The 11,934-nt window shown below is 32.3% G+C and overlaps 1 protein-coding gene across 1 annotated transcript in view; it reads left to right on the top strand.

Moving 5' to 3' along the window:
* Positions 1 to 480: 480 nt before the first annotated feature.
* The window catches only part of LOC123661215 (interference hedgehog-like), a 34,168-nt gene continuing 22,714 nt past the window's right edge, over positions 481 to 11,934 (top strand). Inside the window, 7 exon segments of the mRNA XM_045596201.1 lie at positions 481 to 499; positions 3,363 to 3,595; positions 4,640 to 4,834; positions 6,367 to 6,539; positions 7,011 to 7,212; positions 7,753 to 7,969; positions 11,463 to 11,593. Of these exon segments, the coding sequence (XP_045452157.1) occupies positions 481 to 499; positions 3,363 to 3,595; positions 4,640 to 4,834; positions 6,367 to 6,539; positions 7,011 to 7,212; positions 7,753 to 7,969; positions 11,463 to 11,593 (1,170 nt within the window).

The raw sequence follows: 11,934 nt of genomic DNA, 5'->3' as shown, positions 1-11,934 counted from the left end.
TTATATATAATTGTTATTTTGAATCTTCCGATATTTCGGCGTCATTGAAGGCGACAAAGTCGCGATTCGCGACCATGACGCCTGCATCGTCCCGTAGAATCGTAAATTTAAGTATCTCATAAAAATAAAGATTATCAAAACATTATTTTGTATTTAATCATTCGACTTCTAAGAAACTATTTTGCTTACGTATTATTTAAATTTTCTGTTTTGAAATTACTCTCTGTCAGTGATTCAACGAGAAGATATTAATAAAAATTTCAAATTATTTAAACGCATTGCTACACTCACAAGAAGTATTCGATAAAATCATAAAATAAATTCGAAATGTCACATTTAAAAAATCAAATGTAATTAGAACTAAGCTCACGGTCTTTAGATTTAAGATCTACTTTACCTACGGTTTAAATAAAATACAACATTAATCAAGGCAGATAGGATGCGTCATTCACATTTCAAGATCAAAATGTGTGGATAATAATGTTTCAAGGACGTCAAGGTACGTTTCATTTGTTAGCTGCTTATGATCGGTGGAATGCTGATAAAAAATATCAGATTGTCTTTATTTCGTCCATTTAATTTGCTACACTGTTTGATTTAGTTTTGTATTACGTAATAGCACTCGGTAAAAACCTCGTCAATATGCATTTCGGTGTATCAGTGCTTGAATATTAAAAAGAGCTTTTAATTCCGGTTTTTGGGTTGAGCGTGTTGCAGCTAAATGTGTTACTCTTAACGTATGCCGATTAATTGTAGTCCATTGGGACTTATGACTTTTGTCTCACAATGTATCTGCTTTGATGTTAGGGAAATAGCAACCTTTATTTTGTTATCAATTGTTATTTTTATCCTAAATAAATTGGACGTAAAATAACACTAACTTATAATTAAAATACTTAATGATTAATTTAGCTACCCATAATTTATATCGATTCAGGCTGTAACATCACACTGCTGGATTGGAGCTTAATCCATCACGCTGCTCCATTGCGGGTTGGCGGATATGTTCCCTACTATGAGTAATGATCGCTATCAGGTGCTCTCCGAGGCACGGTGGAGAGACTCACAAGGATAGGCATCCGAACCGGAAAGAAATATTTGTTCAAAAAAAAAATACAGTCGAATTGGAACCTCCTCCTTTTTTGGAAGTCGGTTAAAAAAATCCAATCTAAGCGGCAATCAAACCAGCAAACTGTTGGTGTTTTAAGCGACTACTCTACACCAGAGCGATTACTGTTAATTTATTTAGGTAACTGTGATTAAAATTTTCAGTTTTTATATCATCAATTATTATATTTAATAAAGTTTTTGATATAATTTCTTTACTAAAACAAAATTTTAATCATGTAATCTTAATAAAGAATAAATCGATAATACGTCATTAAGATACTTCGTAATTATTTATTCAATAATAGTTGTTCCTATTAAAATTACGTCGCTAACGCTTAGAATGCTTTTTCATCGTTATGACAACAGTATTTCATTTCGTACCTGATTTATGAGAGCGAAACCAATAGCTTTTCCATTTAACGACACGTCACTGACTCCAGGGGCGACAGAATACAACTTGTCAATTCATTACTTGTAACTGTCATACGCCAAATGAGAATTGTGTCGTCATACGAAAAAGTTTAATGTAGTATTTATGTAACTTCAGTGAAGCAAAAGACGCTGTAATATAGAATATACTATACATCAAAGTAAATAATAATGTTTATAAAGAGGGGCTAAAATAGTGTTTAATCAATAAAGTACTATTTACGACCTTTCTGATGTAAACGACATTTATGGTTCACCCTTTTTGTGCTAGAACTACCAGAATGCTCGAGAATTCCTTCTTGATCACACTCATAGAAGAAGCGTGCGAAAAAATAGTCTTCCGTAATACTTTTAGTAATATGTACTAATCTCTTATTTTACCATACAGAATAATACTTATTATGTTATAATTATGCAATCAAAATCCTTAACATAAAATTTAATGCTTCTAAAATTTATTACACATTATAAAATTTATTTACGTCCAACATGACAGGAAAATATTTAAGGTAGCGGAAAAATTATATTAAGACTGAAGTAATAACTATTCATGTATTAATTTTTAACCAATATCTAATCTTAGAACAAAGGTTAAAATATTGTTTATAATTTCAAAAACAATTCAGAAATAACGGTTTATGCAAACATAAGATGGATTGAATTTCAAAAATGCTGAAATATATATTTATATATATAAAATTCTCGTGTCACAGTTTTCGTTGCCACACTTCTCCGAAACGGCTTGACCGATTTTGATGAAATTTTGTGTGCTTATCCGGTATCTATGAGAATCGGCCAACATCTATTTTTCATCCCCCTAAATGTTAGGGGTAGTCCACCCCTAAATTTATTTTTTATTTTTTAGACAAAATTTTTAATTTCTATTTTTTTATGATACAACATTAAAAAATACATACCACCCTAAATTTTCAACCCTCAAAACCCTCTCAACCCCTATTTTTAATAGCGTTTAGCGGCAAGACAACGATTGCCGGGTCAGCTAGTATTTATGTATATTTGTGATCAAAATCCTAAGAATTTTTTTTTAGACTTCTAATTCCAGAAATGATGGGCTTCCATACAAATTTCATCCCCTATTTCACCTATTTAATGTTAAATTTTCCACAAAAGTTGAAACACGTGTTTACTCATTTTTAATCAGTAGTCGAGAATTAAAATTTCATGTTTCCAGCTTCAAAAACGATGAATTTTCAATTAAAACTTTTGCACTCTATTTCACTCCTTTAAGGATAAATTGTCCACTAATGGTGAAAGATACATATTTATTCCCTTTTAATCAAGAGTACAAAAATTAAATCTCAGAAAAATTAAAAAAAAAAACGACGGACTTGTCATACAAACTTTAAACCCATAATTAGCGATTAGAGATACAATTTTCAACATTTACCATTAGTACGTCTGTTAACTATAACCGTATAGTGTTTGCGCACAAAAAGTGAAGGAATTTTATACAAACTTGGGAGAGCGCTTCTTCGCATCGCATTCAGCCTTTAACTGCTGGGCAAAGGCCTCTTTCTGTAAATTTCTCGTAAATTTCTATCAAGGAGTATTTACGTTAAATAAATAAATATGTTTAACATACACACACGGTTATCTGTTACAAAGGTACTACAACTTAATATCTGTATTTTAAGTAATAGTGCTGGTATGTATATACACTATGATTTTGTTTATAAATGTTGATATGAATAATACATATGATAATGAAAATACTCACAACTTCCGTAGCAGAAAGCGGTTTCACTGTAAACTGTGCCAACAGACTAGTTAATGATAATAACAATTAAAACTTTAACTTACAGAAATAGAAATGGAGTTCACCAAGTACCCCGAGTCGGTGACAGCGCCTGTGGGGGATGAAGTGAAGTTCGAATGTGCTGTCAGGGTACCTGGGGAGCGTCTGACGTGGAGGTGGCGACCTGACAACGACCAGTGGACTGATTGGAGAACTGTTGATGGAAGCAATGACAAAGATACCGTGTCCACACGTTTGGTAGTCCAGATTAAAGAAAGTACTTCTAGCGCTTTGTATCAGGTGAGGAACACAAATAGTGAGCCCATTTTATATTAAAGAACGTATTCAATTTTTTTTAGCAACTTTATTTAAGGAAAATGATTTTCTTTTAGAGGATTCTGCAAGTTATATTATGTTATGTTAGTGCATTTTTTCGTAGTATGTTTATTATAGCTCCAAATGTCTTTTTATAGCTCTGTTAGGTATTTGTTATATATTGTATAAATGTTTTTGAATGATTACTAAAGGATCTGATTATTGTTAACATTAAAGACACAGGCATTTAAATTTAATTTAGAATGTTTTTTTTTTTCATTTTGTATCATCAATCAATAGCACATTATTTATTTTCGACTGTAACCAGAAGCCAATCAAACCGACCACAATTCGGGTACAATGAATTCGTCGAAGTATTCCAGGAATGCGATTCAATAGCATTGAGTCAACGCAAGACAAAAAGAATGCTGGAATCGATTCCTGGACGTAATTATCGTAACGATTTGATACAGAAAACATTTGCAATTAAATATTTAAATCGATGAAACAAGAAATACAGAAATCAACGAGTCACTAATCATCGATATATCTGATTGAAAATTATAATAAATCATTGGTATACTTGATGCCTACTTGATAATTGACTGATGCCACCAAAGAGCTTTAAATGAACATATTTTTAACGAATGGATGAATCGGCCAGTAAATGTCGCACTATTGAGCAAGGTCCTCTTTACCAGATAGGAGTAAGGTTGAACTTTATCATGCTATGGTGTTGGTGATTATTTTCCCTCCCAAGATTAACAATCGCTATCAGTTTCCTATGATAGCAACCGCGATTGACAACCCCACGTACTCTACGGGGCATGTAAAAAGACTCTCAAGGATATACACTGAGATCAGAAACAATTTGTGCAAATATAAATATCAGTACCGAGCGGGAATCGAACCCACGATTGCCGGAGTTTCGGTCAATACTGGTACCACTTGACCGGAATTTTTGTCGAAACTACGTCGAGTGTCGAGTGAGGTAGTCGTAAATTATTCTAATATAATGTTTATTTTCAGTGCGTTGTGTGGTACGGCGCGATCAGTTTAGTTTCCATCCCTGCGCGACTTTCAATTGCAAAAGTTGATCTCAGCAAGAATACTCAAGAAAAACGGGTCATTACTGCTCCTCTTTACAATACAGTCGTATTGCATTGTAAGGAGCCACTCTCAGAACCTCCAGCCAGATTAAGTTGGTGGAAAGCAACGACAAAGGTACTTTACTGATATATTATTCATCGTTTCAGCTTTCAGCCTATCACAGTCCACTGCTGAACATAGACCTCCACAAGTTCGCGTCAAAAATGACGTGAACTCACGTATGTTGCCCATAGTCACCACGCTGGGCAGGCGGGGTGGTGACCGCAGGGTTGGCTTTGTCACACCGATGACGCTGCTGCCCGTCTTCGACATGTGTATTTCAAAGCCAGCAGTTGGATAGTTATCCCGCCATCGGTCGGCTTTTTAAGTTCCAAGGTGATAGTGAAACTGTGTTATCCCTTAGTCGCCTCTTAGAACACCCACGGGAAGAGAGGGGGTGGCTATATTCTTTACTACCGTAGCCAAACAGCGATATATTATTCAATATATCTTATTGTCTATATAAACAAAAATGAATCGCTAAGCGCAAAACTCGAAGTCAACAAACAGCTGAAGCATTTACGTATCGTTTTTACAAGTTTTCTAGTAAATTGCTTTAAATTCTTACAGACTGTAAAATTAAGAAAATTGCGCAGAAATATGGAAAGTTTGAGAAAACGTAATCGTCAAACTTATGTATTTAAGAATTCTCAAGACAGGGCAATATCAGTAGGGTCTGCTTGCTTATAACAAAATAAATTTAAGTTAATATGTCGGTGCGACTAAAACAATGATTACTTTTATAGTGCAAAGCCAATATATTTCTTGAATGAAACTAGAATATAAAACATAATATTTAATCATAACAAAATAATACAAAGATATTACATATTCAAACACATTAGCAGTTTGTATTTTTATTTATTTATGTAACATTAATATTTAAGTGAGTTTTCGTATTATAATTTCGTCAATCGCTCCGCTATGATAAATGGTAAGTTGATTTAACTTGAGAAAAGTTTATGTTTAAGTTCAGGTTGTGGACTGAGAGTTTATTAAAGAAGCCTTAATTATATCACGTTTTTGTTGTTATGTACTTTTATTATTTACTAGCGTCCCGCCCCGGCTTCGCACGGGTGCAATGCTGATACTAAATATACTACAGAATGTCTTTATTTATAGTATGAAGCTAGCTTATAGCATGGTTAATAACATAATAACAACAATATTCAAATATGCGTCGTCAGATTACACGTTGTTACAGAATGCGTTGAAGAAATAAAGGTTCACTGCTCGTTCCCCGTAGGTGATAGCGTGATATTATGTAGCCTATATGTTGACCCGACTTCTTAATAATATTCGTGCCAAATTTGAAGTAAATACATACAGTACTTTTTGAGTTTATCCCGGACATACATACAGACAAACAGACAAAAATTCTAAAAACTATATTTTTGGCTTCGGTATCGATTGTAGATCACACCCAAGTATTCTTTTAAAAAAAATTCAATGTACAGTTTTTACTTTCCTGCCATTTTATTATATATATATATATATATAGATTATATGTATAGATTAAGTGACAAGTTATTTTGTATCTAGCTGAATAGATAGGACTCGGAAAGGAAAAATAATAATTTTAACACTAATATTTTTATTTATTTTAGGGTTCCAGAAAATCAATAGACTCTCCATACGGCGTTCTCGTTATAAATAACGCTACAGCAGAAGATAGTGGTACTTATGGCTGCACGGCTACCAACGATATAAGTGAACAAACTGTTGACTTACCTGAGAGAACATACCTTAAGGTGCAGCATGAAGGACATGGCGGATATAGGTAAGATCTTAATTTTCAAATGCTAACGGATTAAGTGACAACTATTTTAAATCATATAAGAAAAGTTTTCAGTTTCGTTTTTAAACAGTAACCGCTGAGTTTCTTGTCGATTATTCTCTGCACAATCTACATTCCGAATCGGTGGTTGTTTACTTTTGACTACAATAAATCAATTATTACAAATGTAATTTTAATTTGTAAAATGATGATTTAAAACTGACGATTCAGTTTTAATAAAGTAAGTTTTGATTTGATTTTTTAATGAGCAGTTGGACTTTTATATGCTTCTAAAGTGTAAGGTTACATATATGATTTTAAGTTCTAAGGTCTCTCCTAAATCTTTTTAATCACGTTTTCATTGCGAACGTAAATGAAAATTTTTGATTCAAGACGTAATACCAACTTGTGATTCAAATATTTATTTTTTATTATTTTTTTGTATTAATTCGAAATAATCTTATCTTTACCTAGGTTTTTGGAAACAAAAGAATACGTCGGTGTTGTTGATGAGGAAGATGTGTTAACTGTACCAGTTGCTCCTAACGATGCTTTGCGATTATGGTGTGGCCTTGTGGGAACACCATCACCGCGGATAGAATGGAGCAAGGACAATGATATTATATCTGGAAACTCCCAGAGTCTTGTGGTGGAACCGTTTACTGCTGAACATGAGGTATATATTTTACTCAAATTTTAATAATATTATTATGATCAATTGGGTCGTGAGAGAAATTCAGACGGCAAGGATTAGGAATATTAGGTATTCTCAATGAGAAAATAAGAAACTGATGACTAGACTCGTTAGTATTTTTATTTGACTTTTATCATCTTTTATTTGACTTATGTCATCCGTACAGACTTCATTTTCTACAACAGGTTATATAGAAATACCACTCTGTTTCATCTATTTTCAGTTTTCCTCTAATATCAAAATCTATTAATCAATCCATAAACCAATTGGAGTATGTAATTATGAATGTAAATATACAACATCTTTTGTTTTAAAGGCTTAAAGTTTATTAAAAATAAATTTCTTCCTAGAACTTTAACTAAGGGGTTTTAAGGAGTACAGTTTTATTTTTTACAAATTACAATCACAATAGAATTTTTTGGAGTAGGTTTTACTGCTCGAGAATTTTACTACATATATATATTTTTGTTTTGAACAAATACAATTAAATATTCTTAATATACAATAAAACATTCCTTACAGGGAATATATTCGTGTTCAGCGAACGGCATCCGTCGGTCCTGGAAAGTGGTAGCCCTACAGCCGCCACATTGGGAAGGCTCGGCCGGCAGTACTAACGCAAGTGAGGGCTCACCAGCGAAAATCAACTGCGGGATTCCACACGGGCAACCCACTCCCTCCGTCCACTGGGTGTTGAACGCCGAGATGATTACTAGCGGGAAAGGGGTTAAAGCTACAGGTAATTATTTTATATTATTTTTATATGAATGAATAAAAATTAATATGGCACACAAACGAACAGTTCTCTTGATGGTGAGTGGCTACCGTAGCCTATTGGCTACTGCAACTATATGCATCACAAGCACACGACCCTACCGTCGACCATTCACAGAATCCATTAGTTTGAGCCATAGCGGTCGTGGAGTGTGAGAAGTATATTTATTTATTAGTAAGGAACGCTAATAAGAAATTATTTCGAATATAGAGAAATATGAATTAAAGATATTGATTCACTGGAGCAGTTACTTCGTTTTATACTTTTTTTTAAACATAAAAGGTTGTTTTGAAATTGTATTGTTGGAGAAACCACTACAGAAGTACTTATTCCCTTTTCCTCAGAAGGCCAAATTCAGGATTTTTCATGTATTTCTTTTAGGGTAACACAAATTTCGTACTACATTATGCAATGATAAATATATTACCTCGTTTTGAAAATTTGCAAATTCTAGACTCGCATCGGTATTTTCTGGTAGTCTAAAATGCAGTTAGTAGAATTAGTGTCTACCATTCATAACATACTAAACGCCGAGCTGATTAAAGTTAGAGAAGGGATTAGAGCATGGTTAATTTATTCGGTTTTAACACAAAAATACTTTGCATAATTATTCTTTAAACATTAAAGTTATATTACGTTTTAAGGTTCGTATAAGTACAAAGTTTTTATGTTGTGAAGAAACGTATGATAATCAGGTAAGATTTGAAATTAAATAATTAATCGCACTTTGCATCAAGTTATTTTTAAGTTTTTTGCTTTTAAGCAGAATGTAGATAGGTATAAAATGAAATTCCACATACTAGGTGTATTCCATTTACAAAATAAATATAAAGAAACATTTTTGGTTAGGTTTTCGATGTCATGTAAACTAAAACCTTTTTTGTTCCTACATTACTTCTTTTATTTGGCTGAATTTTTGTATATAACTTAAAAATTGTGGGTAGTATATTTGATTAAATTTAATGCCTCTCGCTTTCATCCATCCTACGTATCCGTTATACAATTATAACAGATAGTCGTCTAAACTTCACTCAATACGGCAAATTCACAAAAACTTTCGACATATAAATTTTGTTGCTAGAGCCAGCCTTCGAAAATAAACTTCATAGGAATTGTATTTCTAGTAACAATTATCATAGAAAGTTTATGAAAATAGATAGTTCAACAATTAGGTTAAACTTTTCAATTCGAAAACAAAATGTATCACTTTTTAGTCGAATTCAAAAAAGGAGCAGGTTCTCAATTCGATTGTATTTTTTTATGTACACCTCAGAATGATTTACTGGATAGAAAAGTAAAGCTTTTGTGTTATGAACATGTTTTTCGCTAGAAATTTTGACAATTGTTCTGATAGTATGTCCTTGATATGTTTTATTCGTAATGATAAAAACAGCGTTATTGAACGGATTTAATACGAGGTAAAAGGTTTTAAGAATAATACGAGACACAAAACATAACAATAAAACTCTTTATACAATTAGTTTTATTTTTCTTTACTAGCAATCTTTAAATATCCCACTGTAGAGTTAACGCGTTTTTTTTCAGAGCTTAATCCGTCGCAGTGCTACTCTGCGTTCCAATGTTATTTTTTAAGTTTTTGATACTTTGTAGAAGGTTCTTATGGAATGAAAAATTAAGAAAATTGTGGGTATTTTGGAAAAAAAATTATAAAAATTCAGACGACTATGATTATTTAAATATTGCACGTGTATCAGTTCGCAAGATTCCTATCTTCTATCTAGCTAGCTACTTCGAAATAAAAAGTGTTTTAAATAAACGTTTGGGTGTTGATTTACATATTATGTCTACTCTACTGGTGGAATTAAAAAGCAATGTTTTGGGTTTTATACTACGATTTTTTGAATAAGTTAAATTTTGGACAAATATTTTGCCATAATATAAAACACGTGAGTTTAAATAGATTAGAATAATCCGAATATTATATAGAGCTACTAAAACTGCAAAGAACATCTGGTTTATTAATTGTATTAAATTTTTTGAAGTCGTTAATAAAACAAAACGCACGGTAATAAAATTTTATTATAATTTATTAACTCTTCGTATTGTTTACGACACCGAACGTAATTCAAAAGTGCTAGCACAAGTAACTTTAAAGAAGTCATTTAAACCAAAGTCGGACACCGAGCTCGCTTCCTTTCCCGCTCCATAATTAGAGAGGTTTTTCTTTGACCTCAATTTAAACTAAATTTAAACGAAGTATATAATCTTAAACGTAAATTCTTATTTATTTTGAACAAAACGTTTTCTAATTAAATTTTGAATTAGACAACATCGATTTAGAATCGAATTACCAAATTGTTAATTTTACTTAATTTTACTTAATACTTTTATTTTGTAAGTCATAAAAATTGTAATGTTAAAAAATACAAAATAATATAATAATGTCGACACATTATATTAATTTAGTAATAGTTAATTTAATTTATGGATCGACTTAGTTACGTAATTTGTAACACAACGTTATCGTATCACTCTGAAGACAATATTATTAGGTTATTTTATTACATCACAAAGGGTAGGAAGATTTAATATTAAAAAAGGGTAGCTTCGTTTAGGATTACGTTGTGGCTCAGTGTGAAAATATAATTATGAATGTACGAGTTTATGTACGGAAAACAAAAACATTTGTCACCAGAAATGCAATCTCTTCTTTATGAAAGTAGCTATTATTTTGGCGGTATAGTGAAATTATTTTAAGAAACTAGTATGAAAAAAGCTAATATATAAAATGCTTGACAAAAGAAAAAAAAACCAATTCTCTTTTTATATCATTAATAAATAGAGTTATATTATGAAATGTATGCACGATGAGATGTATAACTCAACTAATAATTGTGAACCCAATATTTTTTATTGAATTCAGCCATCGAGTGAGACCTATAAGTAGTAAATAGGTAGAATGAACACAACATGACAGAACTTTAAAATTGCTAGCCTGCGCAAAATTTGCGACTGATTTATTGGCGTTGAAAAATTTGCCTTAATATTGAGTCTATTGGTGTAAATTAAAAATCGAATAGTTTTTTTTGCACAAAGTCGTCCTAACAAAGTCGAACTGGATTAGTAGATAGAAGATTAATAATATAATTAATTGCTGCTTGCTTGAATTCTGGTTATTTAATATTTAATTATTTTTCTGAATGTTTTTTTTGGACTTTATCGTACTTTTTAATTGAGAGTGTCATACTTTATCAACGTCAGTTTCATTATTCTATGTTTACAAAGTCATTAAAACAAGGTCCTAGATATTTTAGAATAGGCTCGTATTATTGTTATTTATTAAAATCGCAATAATACAAGTTTTGATATTTGATAAATTTATAATTTATTAAATGTTAAAAGGTACAAGGGACAAGTAACTACTATTTAGTGAACACCAGGAAATTCGCAAACAGTTTTATTTTTTCAATTTTCTTTTGTTTTTCTCAATTTTAAGAATCTGAACTAGTGATAGAGCGCGCGGAGAAGCGCCACGCAGGCATCGTGCAATGCTTCGCTTGCAACGCGCTCGGTTGTACGTACGACGCCGCGATGCTCACCGTCGTGCCCGTGCAAATATCTGACCAGGTTAGTATTGTTGTTATATTCATTTTCTACATTCAGCCTATCGCAGTTCACTTTAGTAAAGGCCTCACTAAGACTCTACTAAAGGACTCAAGTTTGCACCAAACGTCTCGGTTCTCCGCAATGTTTATATAGCCTCCACCGGCGATCTTACGTTGATCATCGGTCCAACGGGAGGACGTCCCACACTGCATTTGCTAACACGCGGTCTCCACTCCGAGACAGGCTTGCCAGAAAGTTTTGATTCAAGTCGCCCCATCTATGATCGAAAGTCGCAAAATATTTTTAGAAGTCGCCCAATGAAAGTTTGAATATACACTAGGATCTGTCTGTCAGTTTTTTAT

The sequence above is a fragment of the Melitaea cinxia genome, chromosome 16 (assembly GCF_905220565.1).
Source record: "Melitaea cinxia chromosome 16, ilMelCinx1.1, whole genome shotgun sequence".
Classification (NCBI taxonomy): Eukaryota; Metazoa; Arthropoda; class Insecta; order Lepidoptera; family Nymphalidae; genus Melitaea; species Melitaea cinxia.
This window is presented reverse-complemented; position numbering and strand designations above follow the sequence as displayed.